Source organism: Petromyzon marinus, chromosome 11 (genome assembly GCF_048934315.1).
Source record: "Petromyzon marinus isolate PM22_M1 ecotype Great Lakes invasive population chromosome 11, UKy_Petmar_22M1.pri1.0, whole genome shotgun sequence".
In the NCBI taxonomy this organism is placed as follows: domain Eukaryota; kingdom Metazoa; phylum Chordata; class Hyperoartia; order Petromyzontiformes; family Petromyzontidae; genus Petromyzon; species Petromyzon marinus.
This window is the reverse complement of record NC_133677.1, coordinates 7,696,197-7,722,479: the sequence shown is the minus strand read 5'-3', so window position 1 is coordinate 7,722,479 and position 26,283 is coordinate 7,696,197. Positions and strand designations below refer to the sequence as shown.

General features: G+C 49.2%; 1 protein-coding gene across 4 annotated transcripts in view; it reads right to left on the bottom strand.

Annotated features, from left to right (window-relative positions):
- The window catches only part of COL17A1 (collagen type XVII alpha 1 chain), a 53,960-nt gene extending 33,600 nt beyond the window's left edge, over positions 1 to 20,360 (bottom strand). The window contains exons 1-16 of one of the 4 annotated variants that reach the window (XM_032952140.2): positions 20,151 to 20,360; positions 18,137 to 18,254; positions 17,334 to 17,402; positions 15,537 to 15,608; positions 11,425 to 11,502; positions 9,742 to 9,780; positions 9,115 to 9,306; positions 7,557 to 7,760; positions 7,002 to 7,049; positions 6,184 to 6,210; positions 4,971 to 5,018; positions 3,795 to 4,007; positions 2,595 to 2,837; positions 1,363 to 1,434; positions 628 to 693; positions 12 to 98 (exon numbers count right to left, since the gene is read on the bottom strand). In XM_032952140.2, the coding sequence (XP_032808031.2) occupies positions 12 to 98; positions 628 to 693; positions 1,363 to 1,434; positions 2,595 to 2,837; positions 3,795 to 4,007; positions 4,971 to 5,018; positions 6,184 to 6,210; positions 7,002 to 7,049; positions 7,557 to 7,760; positions 9,115 to 9,306; positions 9,742 to 9,780; positions 11,425 to 11,502; positions 15,537 to 15,608; positions 17,334 to 17,402; positions 18,137 to 18,161 (1,483 nt within the window). In that variant the 5' untranslated portion in view covers positions 18,162 to 18,254; positions 20,151 to 20,360. The other 3 variants (XM_032952137.2, XM_032952138.2, XM_032952139.2) reach the window with 3 other exon arrangements.
- Positions 20,361 to 26,283: the final 5,923 nt, after the last annotated feature.

The window sequence follows — 26,283 nt, the reverse complement described above, 5'->3', positions numbered from 1 at the left end:
GCGCCCGTTACCTTTCCTTGCTCCCTGGCCACTGGAAGTGAGAATCTTTACGTCGGAGCTGTTGGCGCTTTCATCCTCGCTGTAGAGTTTAGTTGCGGCTGTGATGATGACAAAGCAGAGCAGCGGCGCAATGACACGAAGAGCTCGCCGAATACGCAGACGGCTCGCAGAATAAGCACACGGTTCGCAGACAACAGGATTAATCGTCGGAGCAACCACGGTGGAAATGCTGCGTTGGGTTTTATTTACCCATTTCTAGAGGGCACAAAGAGATCTTATTAATGCGAGTCCTTTATTTTATGCAGGAGCCTCGCTGAGTCTCAAGACTCCATTTCAGGAGGGTCCTGCAATTGGCACGTTTGACCAATAGCGTTCAAGAGTGTTTGGCTCTTTGTGGGAAGAAAGAAGAGTACCTGGAGAAATGTGACGTACTTTCATGCGATCAGAAACAGTAAAAAAAATACGTACACAATGAGAGATTTAGCAATCGCTCTCCAAAGACACATGTTATGAGAAATGCGAGACCTTAAATCAGATTCCTTACATTTGCCTCTACCATTTAAAATGATGATGATGATAGCCTAGCTGAAATGTTTAATGTTATATTGCAGATATGCGAGCACTCACCACCTGCAGCAGTGTCGGAACTCTGTTTCTTGATGGCGATGTTTTCAATGCGAGTATTTACAGATCCTAGCGGACACAGGAATAATAATAAGTAACTTAGTTTTTCTTATCCAGGAGAGCCATACTGAATTGTAGGACTCAGAAGGCTCCTGCATTCTATTTTTTTAAGCCAACTAATGAGGAAACTGGAGCAACGGGAGAAAACCCACGCACGCGAGGGGGCAACGCTCTATCCCCGGAGAGATGTAAACAGACGACAACGAGCCCACTTGCTGTACTGCCTTCTCGTGGCGAGACAGGGTATGGAACCTCCTCGACACCAACGGGAAGGGAATTTCACACCACCTGTGCGGCGATTCACCAACCCTTGCTGCCTCCACAGTGCCGGGTTATGGGCCACGTGCAAAATCCACCACCGCCCACCATAGTAAAAGCGGATTAAAATGCCGCTGCTATAATCACGCACATGCCCCTCGCTTCACGGGTGAGCATACGATGTGGCATTAAACGGCGTCTAAATGTGACCGCGTGTCAAGACGCGGTACAGAAACGGGGGGGGGGGGGGGTGAATACATTATTGAAACGCAGAGGTAAAAAATCAACTTGAGCAGGGGTGAGGAGTCGACAGCACGCACGGCAGGGGGGAAGGGAGATTCCAAACGGAAGGTATTGTCGCTCGCGTGACGAGGTGTTTCGTGGTCGTCAATTAAAGCCGTGTTCGCTTTTTTTTTTTACCGCTGGCCGCCTTTGGCCGCTCGGCGAACGTGCTGTGCTTCTGAGTGGAGTAATCCTCGCTGAAGGCGTTCACTGCGGTGACAGTAAAAACAAAACACGCGCCCGTCGTGAGCGACGTCGCAAGCAAGGCCGAGTAATAGTCGCGCTTGGAAAGCGAAGAAACTGAGAAGCGCTCGTGCGCGATGAGTTGTACACGAGCCGATTGCATTTTTGCTTTTAACATTTGGCGACAAAAAATATGCTCAGCACAAAGACGACTACCTACTAGGCAACAACAATGGTAAAAAAACAACTTTTTTTTGATTGCGCTTAGGTGGAAACCCGATGATGCTGGAAGTATTTACCAGCGAAACGTCGTACTCAAACTGTAAATGTGGATTCACTCTTCAACACACCGGTGGGCTAAAGTAGTGAATTATTTGTCTTTTGTCAACGTGACACTTTTTTTGCTGATTGGCCGTGTCGGGTGGTGGAGGGTTACGACACATTTATAAATAAACGCGATCTAACCCAAAAACCGTTATTATGAATAATATTGGTCGCGAAAGCCTACGTGTTAAACTACCCGGAGAACGTCCGCGCGTATGAGGGGATAACCCCCAGGCTTCCCACAAAGGGGGCCTCTACCGATCGTATCTGGCTTCGAATTAACGGCGTCGATTTCGCCCCAGATGACGGCGTTCGTTGCGATTAAGCGAACACGCGGCAGGTGATCCGCCGTGGCAGGACTCGACAGTCCAATAAAGCGCTGTAGTCTGCACTCCTTCAGCGGAGGAACGGCAAAAACGACGCAAACTCTCTCTGCTGCAGCCGCTCTCGTTGCGGGCAGCAGCAGCAGCAGCAGCAGCAGAACTCGCCATTGGCTGCCGTCGTTCGCGAGAATAGAACGAGAGGGGGGCGGGGGGGGGCTCTCGAGGAGGCCGTTCCGCTAGAGCGGGGGTCGGCGACCTGCGGCTCCAGATCCGCACGCGGCTCTCTAAGGACCGCCTCGTGACGTCGTTTATGAAGAGCCGCCTCGCATTCGCGTGAACTGCGGCTCTTGAAATATAGAGGGGGTTTTTTTTACGGAATTCTATTTTAAAAAAATGGCACTTCTTATTATTACTTCGGCTGTCGACCCCTGCGCTGGAGCGAGAGAGCGAGCGGGCCGTTAAGCGGTGCGAGAGCGAACGAATGAACGAGCGAGCGAGCGAACGAACGAGCGAACGAGCGAGCGAGCGAGCGAGCCGTACGGTCGACGGTGTTGTAGGTGGGTGGCTGTGCCGGCTGGCGCTGCTGCGTGGTCACGGCGTAGGAGGCGATGGAGCGTGACGTGGACGAGTGCGTGGGCATCATGGGCGCTCCGCCGGGCAGCGTCGCCTGCAGGGCGAACGCCGACAGCTTGGGGTCGGCGACGCGCAGCGGCTCGGGCGGGAAGTAGGAGAGGTCCTGAGCGGAGCGCAGGCGAAGGTCCACGTCGTAGTGGGGCAGCACCACTGCGGAAGAGGGCGGCAGACGGCAGAGTCAGGAGGCCGCTCAGCGGGGGCCGGCGTATCGTCGTGGAGGTGATCGTAACAACGACGTCGACTTGTAACACCTCCACCGCCGCGTTCGCTCGCTCGTCGCTCTCGTAGAGAGAGGGAGAGAGAACGACTCGGAGGCTCGAGGAGGAGCCGCGGACGTGCGGGGACGGCAGCAGCCACGCGGTGGTCGGGCGCCGACAATTGCCCAAGCTCTGCAGCCCCCTATGTATATTGAGGTGTTACCGGCCAATATTCGCGCGAGAAAACCGGGGCACCTGGAGAAAAACCACTCCATCCCAAACAGACAGAACAGGTGGAGTCCACATCTCCGCTGTACCGCCGTCTCCTGTCGAGCCAAGGTACGTATGGCACCTCCTCGACACCCACGGTGGGGGGGGAGAGTTTCACGACATGTGTGCGACCCATCAACCCCCGCTGCTGCCTCCACAGTGCTGCATTACAGGCGGCCCACGTGCAGCGCAGCCACAACCCGGCCCGGCTATCGCGATACCGTAGAAGAAGTCGTGTAAGAATGGCGGGTAAGCCACGCGTTATGACACAACAACTAACAAACTATCGGCGGACATATTTTAATTTTACTAAGTAAGGCCCACTGAGCTACGTCGCTCCTTTTTCAGCGACCTGGCCACAAATGGCAGCTCAAACGAAGCGGCTTATCACGTGGAAATTCATCACAGCCAAATTCTCTTAAACGCACGTTATTTCCAAACGTTGGGGGAAACACCGCGGGACCCGAAGACAAATTTACACGACCACGGGGGAGAGCATGCAAACTCCAAATATACAGGTGTCAGTGAGGGTGGGGATCGATCCCACGACCTCCTGTACACCAGGCGGGGTAGTCAACATCTCACCACCATGTCCCCTTATCTTTGGAAGTGGCCGTTGAGAGAGCAAACGTGAAACCACCTGGTTTGACGCTGTTGTCGATCTTGACCCAGGTCTCGTCGTCCGAGCGGTAGCCGCTCCTGCCCTCGAGGCTGGGCTTGCGCTCCAGGCTGGGCTTGCGCGGGATGGGCAGTGTCCCCATCGCGCTGCGGGAGACCGAGCGGCTGCGCGTGGGGCTCACGCTGGCCGAGCGCGTGCCCTTCACCAGGCGCTTCACGTCGTCCAGCTCGGTCCCTGGGGGTGGGGGGGGGGGGGGGGGTTGGCGGAGAGGGTAGGGCCGGTGGGAGGTGGGGGGGGGGGAGTTTTTGACTGAGGGTTCGGAGTTTTTTTCGTCTGACGTCGGGCGCACCGTGGGTGCCACGGTGGCTGTGAGATGTTAACTACCTCGCCTGGTATACAGGAGGGCGTGGGCTTGATCCCGACCCTGACGCCTGCTGTATATTTAGAGTTAGCGGTGTCTCTCTCTCATCATCACGGTGGCTATGAGATGTTAACTACCTCGCCTGGTATACAGGAGGGCGTGGGCTTGATCCCGACCCTGACGCCTGCTGTATATTTGGAGTTAGCGGTGTCTCTATCTCATCATCATCACGGTGGCTATGAGATGTTAACTACCTCGCCTGGTATACAGGAGGGCGTGGGCTTGATCTCGACCCTAACGCCTGCTCTGTATTTGGAGTTTGCGTGTCTCTCTCTCATCATCATCACGGTGGCTATGAGATGTTAACTACCTCGCCTGGTATACAGGAGGGCGTGGGCTTGATCCCGACCCTGACTCCTGCTGTATATTTGGAGTTAGCGGTGTCTCTCTCTCATCATCATCACCATGGTGGCTATGAGATATTAACTACCTCGCCTGGTATACAGGAGGGCGTGGGCTTGATCCCGACCCTAACGCCTGCTCTGTATTTGGAGTTTGCGTGTCTCTCTGTCCGTGGTCGCGTGGAATTTTCTCCGGGTTCTCCGGGTTTTTCCCTCCACATTTAGAATCACCATCACGCATTTAGGGTATTTGGCTGTTGTAAATATCCACGTGATAAGCCACTTCGTTGAGTTATCATTTGTGATAGCCAGGTCACTTCTAAAAAAGAGCTGCATAGCTCAGTGGTACTAACCTGGTAAAATAAAAATAAAAGTCTTGTTTAGATTATGGAGCACCATTGGTCAGGCAGTGCATGAGTGTGGTGAGCAACTCACATCTGGGTGACGGTGAAGTACTCTGCAGCCTTTGGCGGATCTGGCTCTCTGTTGAGAGAAGGCAGTGGGGTCACGCTGCTGTTAGTGCAACGTTCAAATCATCGTTGGGAAACCTTTTCATTACCGATGGTCAATTGAAAACGCATTTCTTTAGACCTGTTTTTTTGTGTGTTTAGGTTGTTGTCGCCCCCCCCCCACACCTCCCATTACCACGGTTGGCTACGTAGGTCCGAAAGAAGTTCAACATAATCTTAGTTTTTTCGGTAAAGTCACGTTGAAGGGAAACAACAAAATAATAAAAAAATATATAAACCAATAAAAAATTCTCACGACGTTTCGACCATAACTCAAAGCGGCTGAGACGACCGTTTGAGTTATGGTCGAAACGTCGTGAGAATTTTTTTTTATTGTTTATATATATTTTATTATTTTGTTGTTTCCCTTCAACGTGACTTTACCAAAAAACTAAGAAAATGAATTACTGCAGTCACGAAAGCTTTAAATCAATATTTAAGTTCAACATACATAACACATTTATGATAAGACCCTAATATATAGAGGACCGCAGAGCTTGGGGAAGGGGGGGGGTGGAATTTGGCACTGACTCATCGTGTGGCTGCTGCTCCCTTCCACGCATTAGCTGTGTCTCCCAAGCGTGCCTCTGCACTTTTAAATACAGATTGAAAACGCATTCCTTTTGAACTGCTTTTTTTGTGTTGAGTTTGGCGTCCTTCCCCCGCACCTCCGGCCAGCACGGTTGGCTACGTATGGTGCAAACGGAGTTCAACGTACACACGTACAAGTAGGACTTTCAAGCACCCTTGGCGACCCACACATGACCGCACACAGCCCAGGCCCCTCTATGACCTGCAAGCGGCCGCGTCCGTCGGTGACGGGAGTGGACGAACGCGCTGAAAATCACACGCGCGTTTTTTTATTTATTTTATGCCAGGTTCGAAAACCATTCCCCCTCCAGCACCCGATTAGTGCGGCTGAGACGCCCGCAGCGATGACCAAAATGACGTCCGCGGGAGGCACAGGAGCGGTGAGTCTCATGTGGTGCCCTGGAGCCTGAGCAAAGTGAAAGCCGTGGGGCCGCGTGCGGCACGTGGGGGGGGGGTCGTTTGAATCGACGTAGCCCTGTTGAGACGACCGACGGCAACCCATGACAATCAAACCCAGGTGGGTGTCCGTTCACCGCGGCGCGCCTCACCTCGAGACTGGCTGCGCCCGCGCGTCTCTGCAACACCACACAAAGGCACGCGCGGCGAGGTGAGTGGCGATGGTGAAGGCGGGGCGCAGCGTCAATAAAACCGCGCGCACAAACATTGAGGGTCGCCCCCCCCCCCCCCCCCCTTTGTCTCCGCCACGCGCTGTCCGCTAAGTTGCTCTCCGTGAGCAGCCGCTGCAGCCGCTAGGCCGGCGAGCCGCTCGCGTGTCCGGCGCCTCGCGGGCCGTCACCCTCGGGGGGAGGGCCCGCGCGTAATGTTCACACGTAGCGTACGCGTAACCGATTCCCGCACGCGCAGTGTGATGTGTGTGCGCTCTGAGCTCAATCAGGGCACCATCGCGGCGAGCCGCACAACCACAAGGCAAAGATCACCCCCGCGCAGCCTTAACAGGATGTTGGGGCCAGTGCCGTTAGCGAGCAGCACCTATGAAGGCCGGCACGGCACACGAGGGGGTGGGTGGCACAGCACCACGCCCGGCCGCCGTTGTCTGCCCAGTGGCTATGTTTACACGCCGCACCAGATACTCATTTGAGGCTGAGTCGACCTAAGGGAGGCCCAGGCCCAGTTCAGATAATCGTCACCGGTGTTGACCGTGAGCAGGAATCGAACTGGGGTCGTCGGGATTTTGGAGCGTTGCGCTACCACTCGCCATGAGCAGCAGCTGTAAACCACACTCACACAAAATCCAAACTGCCGTCTGTCACTCCACCTGTGCTCACCTTAAGCTAAGGATACACAACAACAACTACCGAATCGAGATCTATTTAGGCTTGTCGTTTGTAAAGTAAGAAGTTCGTACCAAGATTTTTACGAGCTGGCTCTGGAGATGATGGGCGACTGGAGGTGTCTGCAAAGAAACATCGAGTCGAAAAATCAGTCGTAGGTAGAGGGGGAAAAGGTAGGTCTTGAGTCTGGATTCGAACTGGGGCAGGCAGCCAACAGCACGAGTGGCTGGGGGCTTGAAGACAGCACACACAAAACTACCCCACAACATCACCGAGGCTCAAAGCTGCCGTCTCAAAAAATCGCACGCGTCTAAGCGCCGCCACCTCCCCCCCTCGGATTCCCAGGACGTTCTCTTTGTGAATCAGCTCTCCTGGAGAAACTTGTGTCGGTGTTTTCTCGAGACGTCATAAGTCCCCGTATTTGCCAACAGTATGTTGCGCACCAACAATAATCACGACAATAGTTGCACACACCGTGAGAAGTTCCACTCGCCATGACGCGTCCCGGTCTGTGTGACCCTTCACTCCTCCGTCCATGCCACGACAGTGCACGAGCTCACGTGACCCCGCGTGACCCCCGACGTGACCTCACACGACCCCACGCGACGACGCCACGCGTCGACCCTCACCGCTGCTGAAGTCGAACGCGGTGGCCCCCGGCGAGCCGAAGCGGCGTTCCGCCGTCGTGGAGTTGCTGGTGACGGTGGTGGTGCTGGTCATGGTGGTGCCGCCGGTCGGGCCCCTGGTGGGAGAGCGGCCGCGGGGGGCGGCCGGGGAGCGAGCGCGCCGTGTCTCCGTGGTCGTGATGACCGTCATGCCGGGCGGGCGGGCGCCTGCGGACGCGGGGGTGCCAGCGAGGACGGGTCGGCGGACGGAGAGAGAGAGAGAGACGAGGCGAGGGTCGTGTCAACTCAGTTGATTTTTGACTTAAAACTTTCGTGACTGCAGGAATTCATATTCTTGGTTTTTCGGTAAAGTCACGTAGATAGCAAATAAAAAATAAATGAAAATTAAATTATTAAAATTTCTTAAAATTAAATTATTATTTTTTTCTATCTACGTGACTTTACCAAAAGAACCATGAATAGCAAATCAGTTAATTTCGCCACAGGATTATTGTGTCTTTTTTGGGGTTTTCATGATTGACGAGATGTTGTCAAAACGACCTGCAATAAAATATATGGCGACTTTCCTGGACGCGGATATTACGCTGATTGGAGGAGGTATTCCCAGGCACGCGTTAAGGACCCCGCCGTGAGTTAACCACCTTTAGTAGCCGGTAAATTGTGGAGTGACGAGGCCTGCCCAGCAACGTCCCAGCAACGTTCCAACAACGTCCCGGCAACGTCCTAGCAATGCTGCGCAGTTCAATTGGCAGCCCCCCACCTTTAGCAGTTGGCACCAATGACGGTGGAGGTGGATTGGGGGGGGCACGCTCTAAATTTGTGGTTTGTTGCAGCGATGAATGGCAGTAAATTAAAAAAACGATTTAAACTAGTAAACTACACTATTTTTTATTTTTTAGCAGTTCAGGCCCACTGAGCTATAAGGCTCTTTTTCAGAAGCGACCTGGCCACAAATGATAGCTCAACGAAGTGGCTTACCGTGTGGAAATTGATATCAGCCAAATACTCTAAATACGTGATGCCGATGCTAAATGTAATGGGAAAAACCGGAGGAGCCGGACAAAATCCACGCGACCGCGGTGAGAGAGAAAATCCAAACTCCAGATATACAGGCGTCAGGGTTGGCTTCGAACACCGCGACCTCCGACATACCAGGCAAGGATTCACATACGGCAGTGCCTGTTTACCCTGAGGTAAACGAGGAATGCCAGAATATTCTGTGGTTCTGGTGCAGATAAAGGCATTTCAAACGATGAAGGCATTTCAAACATATGGGCATTTCCAGCAGCCAAATACTCCAAATGCACGTTGGTCCTAAATGTGGAGGCAAAACCCGGAGAAAAATCCACGCGCGCGCGGGGGGGGGGGGGGGGGGTGGGGGAGAAACACCGCAAACTCCAAATACACGGGCGGCATCGTCAGGGTCGGTATCGAACCCACGACCTCCAGCACACCAGGCGAGGTAGTCCACATCTCGCCACCCGCGGCGCCCAAAACAAAGAATAGAAAAACGGAGCAGCCCCGGCTCGGCCTCGCCCCTCCGCATCGTCGCGCCACCCACCTCCTGCCCCTCCCCACGCCGTGCCCTGGCTGGGGCCGACCTGGTAGGAGTGCGCGCCGGGGCTGAGCGGCACGTTCAGCGAGTGGAGCGGCGCGCCGGGCATGGCGGGCACGCGCGAGGGCCCCAGGCGCCGCTCCATGCTGCTCGTCGTCGACACTTTGCGGTGCGCGGAGCCGCCGAGGCCGCCGGACCCTGCGGGAGGACAACGTGAGAGGCGGCGCGCGGCGTCGGTTGACTTCTCTCATCTCGCTCGCTCGCTCGCTCTATTTATATTTACGTGTGCGTCCGTGGATTTTTTTTCTATCGCGCAAGCAACAACAAAAAACCCCGACGATTCGGGGACCTGAACAGGTGCGTGCGGAAGTTTGTGCCTGTAGACCGGACAGTACGTGCGCTTATGGTGGACATTGCCCATTTGTGGGCACTGGTAGCATTTGCCACCCCAGTTCGTATCTAGAAATTGCCTTGGGCTGATGGGTATTCCTGGTTCTTGTGGGAATTTAAGGGACGGTTTATCACACCGTTTCCCTTTGCTCTAGCGGAACTATGAGCACACAATTTACGGGGCATGTCACCACCACTCAGCCACAAATGTGAATTGTAGATCCCAACCAACATCACGCTTACGTGGGGGCAACGAGGCCAGACTGGTGCTGCTGAAGTCACCTGCAGAAAGGAGACCCATCACAACGCATTAGATTCGCATGCCAAAGTAAGTGATGTATTGTCAAGAATGAAATGCACGTTTGTGTTTTTCGTACGAAAAAAACGGAGGCGTGTCCAGGACATGCGGTGCGAAAACGGTTCAACGTACGTACATGCGAAACTGTATTTACCATATATTACTCTTCATTTGCAAGATAGCTTCATTATCACATTTTACAGTGCACTTTTGATAGTTTTTATCGCATAATCTCCCCACAGATGGTGGCACAATTTATTGAATGATTCCCCCTTAATTTAAGTAGCGCTCTCCAGCAGCCAAATGGATCAGGTGATATACCATTACCTGCAGAACAAAATTCATTTAAAACAATCGATTCTCACAAATGCATTCATTAATGCACGTTTAAGTCAATTATATATTAAGTCTAATATATTTTTGTTAACCAGGTGAGAACTCCAGAGACCAGGATGAGCCTCATTTGCTTTAGTCTGCCAGTAGGTTGGCAAGGATTGCTGCTGTGCGTGGAATCCCATGGGAGTAATTTTGCAGTGTCATTTCCGAATTTCTGCCAATTTCGGAACCTGTCTCTTTTTTGTGAACGATGTCACGAGGTATCGTTAAACCTTTGCCGAAACACTGTGAAGCCGACGGCGCTTACGAGCATGCTCATTTACACACCACCGCAGTATTAATCAGGGCAACCGCTGGACTCGAACCACGTATCGTGTGAGCATCTTTAGAGAGCAGGTTTACATAGAACGAGTGAAACTCGAGTCCAGGCCAGGGACAACTCGATCTGTCCCGTGTCTTATTTGCCACTCGTGCTAGTTGCGGAAAATTGGGACCACGTGAAAACCTGGGATTTTATGTGCGTTCCTCATCTCACGTCACCTAGCTACACCTGGAGTTATTGATAATCAATCCACGGGACACACACAGAGATCCCGCTATGTTGTTCCACAGTAAGCTCGGTCTAATGGTCAGGAAATTCAAGTGCAATTAAGTATTTTTGTTAAGTTTATTTCTGACTCATCTCTTTAGTGCAGTAAGTCGTACTGGAATTGTGCTATTTTTTTACCCATCTTACAAGGTGTTAATAAACTTAAAATTTAATGTTTATTTGACGTCACTTTTACATATAACCCTCGTCATCATCGGCCATGATCAATCCACTGCTGGATGAATACAAAACTAAATCGAGTTGGTATGTGGGCGAGCATCTTTATTTAACTCACACACTCACTCAAAAGGTTAAAAGTGATGCTTTCATTTTCAGCCACGATCTATCCACTGCTGGATGAATGCCTTCCCAAGCCGTCGCCATCTCTCTCCGCCTTTGCGATTGCAGTGTTGTGCAGTACCGCGTGTTTTGCTGTACCTGCTTATCTAACACAGCTGTCCTTTGACAAAGAGACCCGTCATCTCAATGAGCCCCTCAGCCGCTCATAAAGACACTCGCAATCTATCTGTTTATGTCTTTGTTGGCTTGTGAACTTCACAGGCGCTCGCAAAAAAAAACGGCACTTGCCCCAACAGTCTGTGAAGGCTATACGGGGTGGCGGTGGGGGGCGGCGGCGGGGGGGGCGGGGGGCTAATGGAGATCTTTGTTGAATTTTGAACGTGCGGAGGCCGCTGAGACTCACCGTCGCGCGTGTAGCTCGGCCCGCCGTGCATTTGGGGTCCGGTGGCCTGGAACCCCATTGGCAAGTCGCCGTGGATGCCTGTGGGAGAGCGGTGGGAAAGAAAATAAATCACACAACGTCACGACGATGGTGGACGGAGACGGAATACGCCTGCGAGGGTCGCCCCCAAAGTATTGCCCCACTGGCAAAGGGATGCAACTGCTCTCGTTTCACGATGCGCAGGGGTCCGAGCGTGGACGGCGCTTTATGCTTGCCACGGCCGATGCCAAGAAGGGGTTCTACAGGCTGCAGCGGCGACCATGGCGGGCAGCATAGGGCAGAATAATCCAATGTTGTGCTGTGCTTATAAGCCTCGTCCACGCTCCCCCACTTTCACCAAGCCACCACACGACGAACCAGCGCGGTGGAGTATGGTCAAATAACAACCGAGTGGGACGCGCATGGCTCGTCGAGGCCCTCATCCAGCAGTGGATGTGGGCCTTAGGGCACGAGGAATTTAACGTGCGATGAACTGTTCCTGACAATCTTAACTGTGGTGTCATTTGCATGGTTCTTTTAAACAAAAAACCCATCGCGAGGTCTGATGCGGGTAGCTATGGCAGCGTACACGGGTGTTTTTATTGTGTGTGTGTGTCGAATCGAAGAGTGTTAGAAAGAGAAAAAAATGCGACCAATTTTTTTGTTGTTGTTACCGTTGCCCGACTTCAGTAAGTGTTAAAATATTCGTCCGTCACTACCACCACCCCTAACACGCGAGTGTGAGCCCAAGCATTGCCGCGCGTGAAGTGGGGGAAGGAGCAATGCTGGACTAAGCTAGTGCGGGGCCTGAAACATATGTTATATAGGGGCCCTAAACTTAAAAAAAAAACACCTAAATATTAAAACAATTTTTTACTTGCATAGTAAAGTAATTGTATTTTTTTAATTTGCTTATACAGCCAGACAATACGACAAATCGCTAACCTTAAACACCCAGTTGTTCACAAAAGTTGAAGGCGGTATAGTACTATAGTAATGGAGCAAGTGCAGAATCACTGAATCGGAATTGATAGCTTGAGAGCGTTCAGCGCGAGGCCCGTAGCTACTACATATGTAGCTATTTTTTCTACGAGCATAATCCGGCGCTGGGCATGAGTGGTTCTATTGTAAACATAGCCCGCGGTGCAGCTGGCAGTAATGATGTTTAAACACATTCCGAACATAGTTTATACCAGCGTCGCCATTTAAGATAATAGTTATGATAAAAAAAAAAATATTTATGTTTTATATATATGTATGTATCGCGCCCAAATGAGTGTACGGCACTCTTTTGTCAATCCGCTGCTGGACAAGAGGGCCTGCCTCTGCCGTGCGGGTCATGAGGGTTATTTGACCGTGCTGCACCACGATGGTCAGCGTGGGTTTGTGAAGGTGGGTGGCGGCGGGGTGGGGGGGCATAGCCGTAGGAGCACAGAAGTACAGTACAATTTAATGTTGCTGTTGTGCTACACCCTGCTGTCCCAACACGAAGCATCCCTGCGGCCATGGACACTGGTTTCATTGTCCAGGCTCAGGCCTGCTTAGCTTCGGAGATCTGATGAGATCGGGCAAATCAAATGCTAACATTTTCAGCAACGGTCCTCTTTCTTTATAACAAAAAATTGTGCCTTCAATTATCTCTTACCAAGTTATTAACTAATGGCCGACTGACTTAGATTGCATCTCTGAAATAACGATCATTTTACCAACATTTTAGCTCACTCTTTGTGCCAACTTTGTTCGTGACAGTTTAATGACATTAAACATTTTTGCCGCCCAACAAATGTGGCTTATTATTGGATACAAATTACGAACACCTACCAAACTTGATTGTTTCCGTCATCACTTGGCAAGCCCGTCGTCGCTGGAGGCTTCCCTTTCCAACGCAAGACTTTTTTTTCACGCATGAGCACAACCGAACGCGAGTAGTTGGACAGGCGTGGTGGACTCGCGAAAATTTAGTGAGCGCCCCCCCCCATTTCAGAACGCGTTTGACAAGGCGAGGGTTTCCTCACCCAGGTGGTCCCGACTTGGGTGTCCGCAAACCCATATACCTGTCACCCCCTTATCAGTGCCCTATCTTATGACACACCTAATTAGTCTCACCCCGTGCCCATATAAATCTCAACGTTCATCCTACAAAGTCCCATCGCAAGGGAGAAACACAAACAAATCGACAAAAAAATGTGCCCCGATTGAAACGGCTGTACGTCGTATGGACCTAAAAACTCAATTTCTTTGGACAAGAATACGTGGGTAAGCCGTGTGGGTTGACAGGTATGCAAACCCGTCGCGTTGGAGGCGTGGGTTGGTGGATCACGTGGACGTAGTTAACTCATTGGCGCGTTTTGTTCTCCCGCGACAAAATCTTACTCGGGTGGTTGGTGGGTTAACGACATATTTATATTGACGCGAACTTATCCAAGTTTTTTGTTTTGTTATGGATAATTTTGGTTGGCGAAAGCCTACGTGTTAAACTGACATGGATATTTGTGAAACTCTCAAACCCGCTGGGCTGCCAGAGGAGGGCCTGGAGAGTACGGGACACCAATGGATTCTCGAAGCGATCTCATGTGTAGCTTTGACTGTGATCCTCGCGCAATGCGTGCCTTTTCTCTGTCAAATTTTCCCACATGCCAAACATTGACGAATGGAATTGGCCAAACATCTCAATGCAGGTCTCTCCTGAAAAAAAAACACTCTTGAAACTCAGTGACGCTTTCTTCGGTAAACAGAAGACATCAATTACCCCCCCGCCCCCCCCCCCATTACACGCGTACACAGGAGGCTTTGGTTTCACGAACCCCAAAGTACACCTCGTGTGACCAGTTCAGATTTGATGACACTTTTATCGTAACTACCATGGTCATTATTCTCGTGAACTTCACACCTTGATATCTCCAGTCATATGTAGGTATGTTGAAATTCTTTCGCACCGTACGTAGCCAACCGTGCTCATCAGTCACACTAAGGTTTCACTCTACCGGGTTGACCTTCACGTCTCAACCAGCCGTGTTGCCTCCACCACATCACGGAACAAATAATTTCACTTCCTCCTCCAACCGCTCGCTCTGCTCGACTTGGAACTCCCATCGTCCCTCCCATCGTCCCTTTTCCCCTACGATCTTTCTCCTATAACCTCGTTCAATTAGAGAAACACGTTCTTATCGGCTCCACTTGCATCCGTGCTCTGATTTCATGGCTTCGGAGCACACCTGCCATCGTCTGTTTGAACATTCCTATCGTCGTCATCATCATCACCGCCGACCATCGATGTAACCCTCCCTAAGCCATCACCCATCCCTCTCAGTCCAGCGATGTAATAATCACCTAAGCACTCGCACACGAGCTGATTTAATTGCTCGTCTCCTCGGCCGAGTTCGATCCCTCGACTGACACGCACCATTATTCCTGACCATCGGTCAAGGTCCCTTCTAGCGGCAGGGCCTGCAACCTTGCTCAATGCAAGAAAAAGGCATTCGTTTTTGATCTGCTGTCTGCTGTACCCTTATGAATGCTCTAGGTTGCCAACTACTCTGTGTTACAGCCCACCGCGCCCACGTCCAGCAACTAAGATTTGAACAAGAAATCAATAGACATAAAACTAAACCAAATAATTTGTATTTTACCAACTAAGGCTTACTGAGCTACATAGCTCTCTTTCAAAAACGACCTGTCCACAAGTGATAGCTCAACGAAGTCGCTTATCACGTGGACATTTATAGCAGCCAAAGTCTCTAAACGCGTGACGTCGATTCAAAACGTGGAGGGAAAAACCGGAGGACCCGGAGAAAAATAAACGTGACCACGGGCAGCGAGAGAGAGAGAGAGACACCGCAAACTCCAAACACAGAGCAGGCGTCAGCGTCGGGATCGAACCCGCCACGTCCTGCATACCAGACGAGGCAGTTGGCATCTCGCCACCCGCGTCCAAGCGCAGGATACTGCACGGACGAAGTTCCCGACAGCGTCGTGACGCAGGCCGACGTCGCGACCGTGAGAATGAGCCACACTGGGGGGGGGGGGGGCGACTCGCGGGTCCTCTCCGTATTTGATACGTACGTGCCCTGTGCAAATAAAGCGCGTGGACTCACCGCCTCCCGACTGGCTGGTGTAAGTCATCTTTTTAATGACGGTCTTCTGCTGGGGCAGCTGAGACAGGTCGCCTGCGCAAAGGACGAGAGCGAAACATGGAGAGGGAGGGAGGGGGGGCGGGGGGTTAAGCGAGGGTAACACCACCGACGCCGCATCCATGATGACAACGCGGGATCGCGAAATTTGTTGACCATCGTTGTTGCTTGATGTAGCGCCGAACGCAGGTGACCAAAAACAGGTCCCCGGAGCGCCCACGGGGATTAAGAAGCGCGAGGTTTCAGTTGCCGCTCAACGTTTTCCGAGGGGCGACTTCACAATGATCTCGGCTCCCTAGGAATCGGAGGCGATAACTCGAGGACAAAGGTACGGCTGTCCACAACAATCCTACATGATTGTTTCCCAAGTGAACAAGTGTTTTTTTTTTAAATAAATGTCGGGTACAATGGAGGACACATTTAAAGGTGGGTGAGGTTTACTCCACTAGATTATCCGCGAGAGTCACGCTGAGTTGTAGTACCCGTTGTCAGGAGGGTCTGGCTGCTCCAATGGGTTTTTAATTTCAAGATGTTTTCAGGCAAGTCATGGTGAGTGTTTATTATATAAGTGGAAGGAAACCGGAGCACCCGGAGAAAATCCACGTGCACGCAAGGGGGCAACACTCTATCCCAAAACGGATGTCAAAAATATGTACTGTATGTACTGCATGTTGAACTGATTTCGCATCGTACGTAGCCAATCGTGCCAATTGGAGGTGCGGGAAAATGACACCAAACTAAACACAACAAGCAGTTCTAAAGAAATGAGTTTTCAATCGAAATTTAAAAGTGCATCGCTCCAGTGGCTTCCTAATTTCGGAAGGAAGAGCGTTCCAGACGGCCGCAGAAGCGCATCTGAAATCGCGATTCTCGCCCGCGTCTTGTATTGCCTTATCCTGGCGAGGGAGGGTGTGGTACCGCATCGACGCCCATGGGGAAGAGAGTTCCACAGCCCATCTGTGTGGTGATCCACCAACCCCTCGCTGCTGCCTCCACAGTGCTGGATGACAGCCAGCCACGTGCATGGCCACCGCCACCACCAGAGATGGGATGTTGGCGAGTGGCGTGCCACGATTTACATCCCGGAACAATACTTCCGGGATGTAAACCTTGTCGGGAAGTTCACGTTTCCCAGACAAGCGACAACCGAGTTTACACCGGGGTGCTTAATAAGCGAACGCACAGATCAGTCAGCTTGAGTGGAAGCGATGTTTGCTTAAGTCACGCCAAGTGTCGCGTACATGGTTCGACAGCATATCTGGGCGTCGCATACAAAGTAGTGAATAACAACACACATCCCCCTCCACCACCCATCTCAGGGAAGAAAGTGCAAAATAATAGTGGCGAGTCACAACAACAATAATGTGCACTTTGTAATACTGCACCACCGCACAATATCCGTTCACTCTCGCGGAGAGAGAGAGAGCGAGGATGTATCTACTTTGAACTTCTTTCGCACCGTACGTAGCCAACCGTGATAATCGGAGGTGCCGGAGGAAGGACAGCAAACTACGAACACAAAAAGAGCCCTCCTAAGGGAATGAGTTTTCAATCTGGATTTTAAAAAGTGCAGAGGCGCGCGGGAAAGGCAGCAGTCGCAGCCATACGATGAGCCGGCGCCAAATGCCACTCCCTTCTTCACGTTCCCCAAGCTCTGCGGTCCTCTATCAATGTCAAGGTGTTGTCGTCCAATTGCCGAGCGTTGACGTGCCTGCTCGCGTGTTTGTGAATGTGTGAACGGTAAAGTGTTGAGCGCTTTACCTTCACCGGAGCCATAGCCCAGGTCTATGGTGTGGTCGGTCTTGACTGGGCTTGGATTTAGCAATGATTCTGTTGGACAAAGTGACAATACGTTATCCTGTCAGTATTATTACCAACAAAGCGCCAAACAGTTAAATAATGCAACATGTGATTTATTTTAATTTAAAACAAATTTGAATTGCGCAACCTGATTTTGTCCCAAGCGTTGTCACATTTCACGTTGTAAGTTAAACGGAAGTTCCGTGTCTGCGACATGCGGTAGGTTGCGTTAGAGTTTACGCTTCCTGCATGTCGCTGAATTCTCGACGGTATTTTTATTTTACGGGGCGGATAAGCGGCGGCTCGGTGGTTTAGGGCAGCGATGGACCGAATCCAGCGACCTGCGATCAATTCACGCCACGGAAATTCACAAACCCGCAGCGAGCAGCGCGTGAGTGAAGTGTCCGAATAAGAATCTTTATTTAGCCTGCAAGGAGGAATCCGATGAGCTATGAAGCTCTTTTTGGCAGATGTCCAGTACGGGAGCGTCGGCAAGTTACAACAGCAAACGATCCAAAAAAACCCGATAGGAGTGCAAAAGAGAAAGAGAAATAAAGCTTAGTACCGTAAGTTACTCAATATAAATACATTCATTCTACAAGTCACATTTATCAAGCTTGGGCAAGGCAGCAAACACAGTAACAACAACACAGTCCCAGACCACACCAAGATAATACCACGCAGCAGCAATCCCTCAATAAAATGGACTAAGGAGTGTGGTCAAACGAACCCTGTTCCCCACGCCCTCGCTCGCCATGCCGTACCTAAAACTCTTTCCAGATCTGCCATGTCCGCGCAGCGATCGGCCTCTCGCTTGTGGCTGTCAGAACAACTCTCCCTTGCTTCGTGCGACTCCCAAAAGCTCTAAGGCAATCGCAAGATCTGAAAAAAAGAGGTAAAGTAAGCAAGTTAGGTCAGTCAAGGGGCATAAGAGCATCACGCAAACTCCGGTCATCCTCGCAAGCGGCGGCTTGTGGCTGGCCATCGAACAAAGACGGTGGTCACTGCGTCGTGACGCTTTCAGATTGCGCTCCTGCGGCCGTCTGGAACGTCTCTTCATTCCGATATTAGGAAGCCACCGATGCTATGCCCTTTTAAATCTAGATTGAAAACTCATTCCTTCAGAACGGATTTGCGTGTTCGCAGTTTGTTGTCCTTCCCCAGCGCGTCCGATCAGCACGGTTCGGCTACGTACGGTGCGAAGGAAGTTCAACATGCATGCAGATGGATACGCGATTTTAGTTCAACTGATGCGTCTGCCACTCGACAACAGCGAGCGTTGCTCGCGTTGATGTTAAACCAAATAAACACGGCGTGCGCAGTGACCCGGTCAGTCAAACACAGTCGTGCGATTTTAACAGAAACTAATTAATAATAGTAATACAATTTTTTTTCTATAAAAAATGTAAAGCACCTTTCTTACCCGAGTCTCAAAGCGCCGCGCAAAAAACTAGATCCACAAATATGAACACATTCCAAACGAAATACAATCAAATCTGATAAGAGCAATATTAACTACACTCACAGCATACACGAAATTAATAACTACGATACAATATTGTCCAATATAGTCATGTCAGTACAAGTCTGATGAAGGTAAACACTTGGGCTTCTTGTGATAGAAATTTTTGCTACTCAGCACATGCGAGCACGTATGAGCACGGTTGGGTAATACATGGCTATGTACGGTGCGAAAGAAGTTCAACATACATACTTGCATGTATGTAGTAAACTGGATAACATCCACGGGAATGTGGCCACAACAATATATCGATGGTTCATGCATGCAGCATAGCAGAGTATAAGATGGCGAGGATTCAACTCCACAATTCAATCTGCCCAGACGAATGTAGTGAATATATACCACTCATTACATTAACGCACGATGATGAACAATTGCTCAAATTTTTGGTATCCATTTCTTAACTGTAAAATGATAAATTTAGGATTTAGTATTTTGTGTATGCTACATAAGCGCAGCTTAACTTAACAGGCTAACATTCGGCATTCCTTGACACTGGACAAGTCAAATAAAAAGAACTAATTCAAAATCAAAACTCTCATCTAAATATTTCACAATTCCTCTATTGCCTTCTTAACACAAATAGCACAGTTATGCAACCGTATGAATTCACGAAGAATATTCGTGGAAAAAAGTTTCAACAAATGTCTTTAAACGCACAAATAATAGTAAATAAACTTTGAATATACTTTAAATGTTAATCCGAAATATTTTAGACACATGTAACAGTTGTCCAAAGTGCACGCCTCTAATCGAGTGCATTCCATGCTGGATTAAAATCCCCCCACGTTAGAGCCGATGGGCATTTAACAAAACAAAGACCTAACCTGCAATAAAGTGTCCACACACACACGGGCAGCGAACCGAGCGAGAGATCTATGCAAACCCGAACCCACCGATCAATCCCGTCACACACACGGGGTTCCACCACCCACCCCCGTCTCTCAAGCTGTACTCACGAAATCTCCGTCGCACCTGCACGGGCAGCGAACCGAGCGAGAGATCTATGCAAACCCGAACCCAGCGATCAATCCCGTCACACACACGGGGTACCACCACCCACCCCCGTCTCTCAAGCTGTACTCACGAAATCTCCGTCGCACCTGCCCAGCGCGCAACGCGTGTTCTGGCAGCTGAGAGCAAACCGCCCCGCACTTAAGACTTCGTGCGACTGACGCTGCCGCACAGTCAGCGCGGAGGAATGCACGCGTGTCGCACAGGTGGGGGGGGGGGGGGGGGCAGCCACAGGTACGCACCTGAGCTTTCCACAGGAGCTGCCCGGGCAGGTACGTGGGGCAAGGTTGGCGGAGGCACAGGTGGTACACCCCCTCTCACCGGAAAAGGGAAAGTGCACAAATAAGGACTTGTGTGGCGAATTTGAATTTGTGTGCGCACCGAGGGGAGATGTCAAGTTGCCGTTGGGCTGGGCTGGGGTTAATGGGGGTGGCGTGGGCCGGGGGTGGCTGTGGGTGGCTGTGAATGGACGAGTGAGAAAGGGAGTGGCAGGTCTCTTCTCTGGAATTGGGCTCAAAAACCTCGGTGACCTTCCCACTGCGTTTGATGGAGATGTTGTTTTTGTTTGAAATCGGTTCGCGTGGCAACGACGGAGCCAAACACGTAGAGTCTGTTCTTTGGTTGTTTTTTTTTAAAGAGGCCAAGTTTCAGTGAGGACATGTATCACTTTGGGCCAAATATTACCGTTATCGATTTGATCACAATTCCTGTCAATGCCAGCAAGATAAAAACAAACCATTCTTGAACCAGGTGAAAATGTAAGAGATCAGGATTAATTTCATTCCCAATATGTTTACCGGATTTCCAGTTTACTTTGTTTAATTTGAATAAGTGCCGTTGATTCAAATTAAACATTAATTACGTGGAATCAAGATGTGTATTTTACGAATAGCATATCAACAACAGCATCAGCCATGGTCAATCCGCTGCTGGACGAAGGACTCTGAAGCCGCCACCACCGCCTCTCACGATCCTGCGATGTAACAATCCATCCAGCACCGACACAATGGCGAAATGTTAACTACCTCACCTGGTATGGAAGAGGTCGTGGGTCCCATCCTGACCGACGCCTGCTGGATATTTGGAGTTTGCGTGCTATTCCCGTCGTCGTCGCGCGCATTTTACTCTGGGTCCTCCGGGTTTTCCCTCTACATTTAGTAAACGTACGTGCATTCAGACTATTTAGATTATTTGGCTGCAAGAAATATCCACGGAATAAGCAACTTCGTTGAGCTATAATTTGTGGCCAGGTCGCTTCTGAAATACAAATAGTTGCTCTGTGCGATTTATCAAGTACTGTAAAAGAAAAAGTTTAGTAACCGTTTATTTATGTATTTATCGTGATTTGCATACCGTGCATTTTACTTTGCACTTCAATCTTTGTTTTGTATTGTTTGTTGTAACTTTATGACCCGACTCGACCGGACATGTGAATAAAAAAAGAGGTTCATAGCTCATCGGATTTCTCCAGAATAAAGATGATTTTTTAATTCTGATTTCCTGGCAGACACCGCCGTCTCATACGCGTTCCATTCCATCGCTGCCACTTGCGTTACTATTCTCGACTTGACCGTTGGCTATCAACATCCCTTCTGGCCGTGACGTGCCCTGCCCAAGCCCCATTGACTTTTCTTCACAGTTTGAATGAAATCTTCAACCCTGCGAAGGTGCTGTAATCCATGCGTTTCTTTCTGCGTTTAAATGTAGCGAGATACATGCTGAGAATTGGCAACAGAATATAAAAGTGCATATCATAGTTTTAATATATTGTCGAATAAGTGAATACTGGATGCAGTTAATACGTTTCAAATGGAAATAAACAGCACGTGGGTGACTCTAACCAATTGCGTGCCATAATCAGGACAGATGGTGTAAGAAGAAAACGGTTGATCGGAATATACCTGTGAGATCTTCACTCAAAACTGCTCTAGAGGAGTTGTACACCCCTAGCTGCCACTGCTATTCAGTGGCCTAAAATCAAATGTTTCGCTCCGGATGACCGCTGCAAAGTATGATCTTGTGTTTTGATTTAGTGTGCTGATCTTTAAAGGTACATTGAAAATGTTTGATACTCCTACTGATGCCCCTGCTGTTGTGGAGTGACTCATGCAGCCAGCTATGGCTACAGGTTTTGGTGGTACATGTTGATGTTGTTAATTGTGAAATTTCGGTCACAGTTCCTATGATAACTGTTACATTGCTTTTATGGCTTTATTTTGGTGATTTCAAGAAGTTTTTTTGTTTGGCCATGTTTGTTTGTTGTAGTACGGAGTTAAACTAATGGCTTTAATATAAGTTGTCTTGTGGTTGTTGTTGTTTGACTTGCATCCCACTGGGATTTTTGCACACAGCGTTGGTGTACGGTGCTTTTTCTGGAAGTTTTTGCAGTTTTTTCCTGGATTTTTCTGTTTGCGCGTAGTCACTTTAAGATGTTTTCTTATTCATGTTTGTGTTTGTTGCGGTTGCACCCGATTCAAAAGCCGAATGGCTAACAGGGCTATACCAAATAAATGAAACTGAAAACTAATAGCTACTGAGTGTAACTATTCACGTAAACTGAAAAACTGGTCATCAGAATTGTTTTTAAGCGTAGTGCTCATGGTGCAAAGTGCAGTCTCCAACGAGCCTATAGCCCGTCCAAGGACGGGTGTGTATTGCACTTAATCTGAAATATTCAATCGAAAATAATGATCCGCTCATGATTATTATTGAGGGCGTGATCCACATGAGTGACGCCATCAGCTCATGATTATTGATGAGGGGGAGCTCCATGTGCAGTGACGTCATCCGCTCATGATTATGAATGAGGAGGGGTGCCCTATGTGGAGTGACGTCACCCGATCATGATTATGAATGAGGGGGGGGGGGGTGCCCCACATCATCCGCTCATTATTAATGGGGGTGGTTGCCCCATGTGGAGTGACGTTACCCGCTCATGATTATTGATGGCTGCGGCATGTGGAGTGACGTCACGCGCGGGAGACACACATTCTTGGCTTATATTATTACTAGCTTTTTTCCCGTCCAAGTGCGGGTGTATATTGCAGTAAATCTGAAATATTCAATAGAAAAATTGTTCAGCTCATGATTATTAATAAGGGGGGGGGGGGGGGGGTTGCCCCATGTGAAGTGACGTCACCCGCTAATGGTTATTGGGGAGGGGTGCGGCATGTGGAGTGACGTCACCCGCTAATGGTTATTGGGGAGGGGTGCGGCGTGTAGAGTGGGCGACCTTCTTGTGCGTTTGTGTAAATTTCCACGCGGGCATGAATATTAATGAAGGGGGGGGGGGGACTCTTTTGCGGTGACGTCACACACGGATGTAGCGCTTGCTTAGATTGATTTTTTACTGTCACTTTCTGTAAAGAAACGTCATATTCGAAGCGACTTTGCGTAATAAATCATTTCAGTCTGCTCGATCTTCCTCTGCGTTGGTGTAAAAATCCACTCATGAATATTAATGAGGGGGGGTAGGCCTCATGTGGAGTGACGTCACGCGCGGAACACACACATTCTTGATACATATTAGTAATATATCTCACTGAAATCTCAATGTAAGTGCTATGAAGAAGGGACATTGCTATTCGTGATTTATCATCCTTCCGAAATGTGGATAGAGGGGTGCGAGGATTGTGCACGCAGTCAACCGCCGTAGCTTTTACATTTATACAACGCCGTCCAGGATCAAGACCTCACAATGCGCTTAACCCAAAAGTTATCTTTAAGCAACAAACATCTTACACGTTAAAACCTTAACAATACAATTTGAATTCATATAAAGTCTAAAATGTCACTGCAGCTCACGATCCTGTACAGAAACCGTGTGCATATTGAACATTTTCGGGGTATTCAGTCAGAAGTGAAGGAATAAAAAGGACATGTCTTGAGCCTGGGACTTGAACAGGGAGGCTGGGAGTAAATACATAAAAAAAAGCTCCTCACTGATATTAAGTGTCTTATTGAACAAATATTTAGTTGGGCACGATTTTCAAAAGAAAGGTTGAATTAATCTTGGTTGCAAGTGCAACTCAGCAAACCGTAGAGGCCCGGTTCACACACAACACGTGGAACACTGAATAACTATTCAGCCTGTGGCCGCACCTGTCGCACTATAGCTATGCCGCTGTACTCATTTGATTATATGCTTTTATTATAACCTTACAACAGGGTCGTTAAACTTCTGTCGGCCCCATCCCTGCCTCTTGCCCCACTCCTATACTCCTTAAGCCCCACACCTTACACTTTGGGCTCCACTCCTCTCCTTTTATGGCCCCACCTCCTTTAGTCCCTGAGCCCTTCCTCCAGACACAGGGTGGGCCTTGTGGGTGGTGGAAGGGGGGCAGGGGGCACGGCAGTGGCAGTCGTGGGTGGGGTCAGTCGGGGTGGGGCGGCTTCATGATGACCGGACCACACATGGTCGTTCGGTTGAACTTTAAGGACCAATATATGCAGTGGTGAGGGAATGCTGCCATGGTGTACTGGTCAGCACATTGAACTTCCAGAGGTCAAGCTACCAAATCGATGTCTGGAAGATAAAACATGTTCATCTTCTTTGGTTCTTTCGGTAAAGTCACGTAGAATGAGAATTCAATAAATTGATAAAATAACTCAATAAAATTCTCACGACGTTCCGGCCACAACACAAGCGGCCTTCATCAGGTGAAGGGACGAGATTGTCTGGAGGACAGCGCTGGAGCTCCAGACAGTCTCGTCCCTTCACCTGATGAAGGCCGCTTGTGTTGTGGCCGAAACGTTGTGATAATTTTAGTGTTATTTTATCTTATCAATTTATTATTTTATTCTCATTCTACGTGACTTTACCGAAAGAACCAAAGAAGATGAATCCTTGCAGTCACGAAAGCTTTAAATCGAAATAAAACATGTTCTTTGCAAGTGCTTGCCATTCAAAACTTTCTGATAGTTCCCATGTAAATAAACACAGGAGGCCATCCATTTCTAGTGCTTTGATCTTTCAGCCCTCCATGTAAACAAATTACGCAGAATCGTCCACTTCAGAAAGTCACTGGTTGACATGGACATGACTGCATATAACTTCCAACTACAGCGTTACTAAACTCAGAACTCAAGGGTCAAGATCTTTCATTTTCGCACTTATTTTATTACAAAAAAATAGTGATTTGAAGCTTTCGTGACTGCAGGGATTCATCTTCTTGGTTCTTTTGGTAAAGTCAGGTAGAATGGAAATAAAATAATATAAAACATAATAAAATAAGATTCTCACGACGTTTCGGCCACAACACAAGTAGCCTTCTTCAGGTGAATAAACAGGACTGTCCAGAAGACAGCGCTTGAGTGAACATTGCCAAGCATGGACCACGTCTTTTAAGCTGTGTGGGCGGGATTAACATATGACTTAGCATGTTACCCAGCACCACCACCGGATCGGAGGAGGGTGGCGGCTGGGCACACAGAAAAAGAAAGAAAAGAACAGCCACGGTGCTCTGCTCTGTCCTGTATTGCGTTATAACTATGCTATAAACTGGACTACTATACAATACAATATTATACCTTTCAATCTAAACTACATGGTATAACATCATATCCATAGACAAACTTCCACTTTTGAATTATACAATGCGTTACTATACACTACCCTATACTTTTAGACTATAAAATATTAGACTTGTAACTTTACACTGTCTTATTCTATCAACCCTACTATATACCACACTGCTGTATATTCACTATAGAATTATGATACTATATATTGCCTTATGAATTATGTTAAACATTACAATGTTATACTATTTATTATTAGCCAGATGCTATATACCATTGACCATCGTGTGAAAGGTATTAAGAGGCAGTGCCAGCGAATGGACTGCGGTCTGAAGGTCACCGTAAAATACAATCAATTAAGAACTGAAATGGTTTATAACATCTTTCCAATAGTTACTAAGCCAGAATCCATCTTCTCGGTTGAAATTGTCTCTGTGTTTGTATATGTGGATGGCCTCATGAACGAATCTCTCATGGTAGCCAGATGGCTTGCAGAGAACCTCCGTCTTGGAGAAGTCAATGTCATGTGAGCCCACTGAATTATAACAGTGATCTGCCACGGCTGAGGAGTTCGTCCTAGCGTGTTTCAAGTCTGCTTTATGTTCACGGATGCGGTCTGAGATGTCGTTTGGTTTCTCCAATGTAGCTACTACAGAGGCAACTTAGTTTGTAAACGCCCGGGTACTACATACAGTACTACATACAGTACCCGGGTATTTACAAACTAAGTTGCCTCTGTGGTAGCAGCTACATTGGAGAAACCAAACGACATATCTCGGACCGCATCCGTGAACATAAAGCAGACTTGAAACGCGGTAGGACGAACTCCTCAGCCGTGGCAGATCACTGTTATAA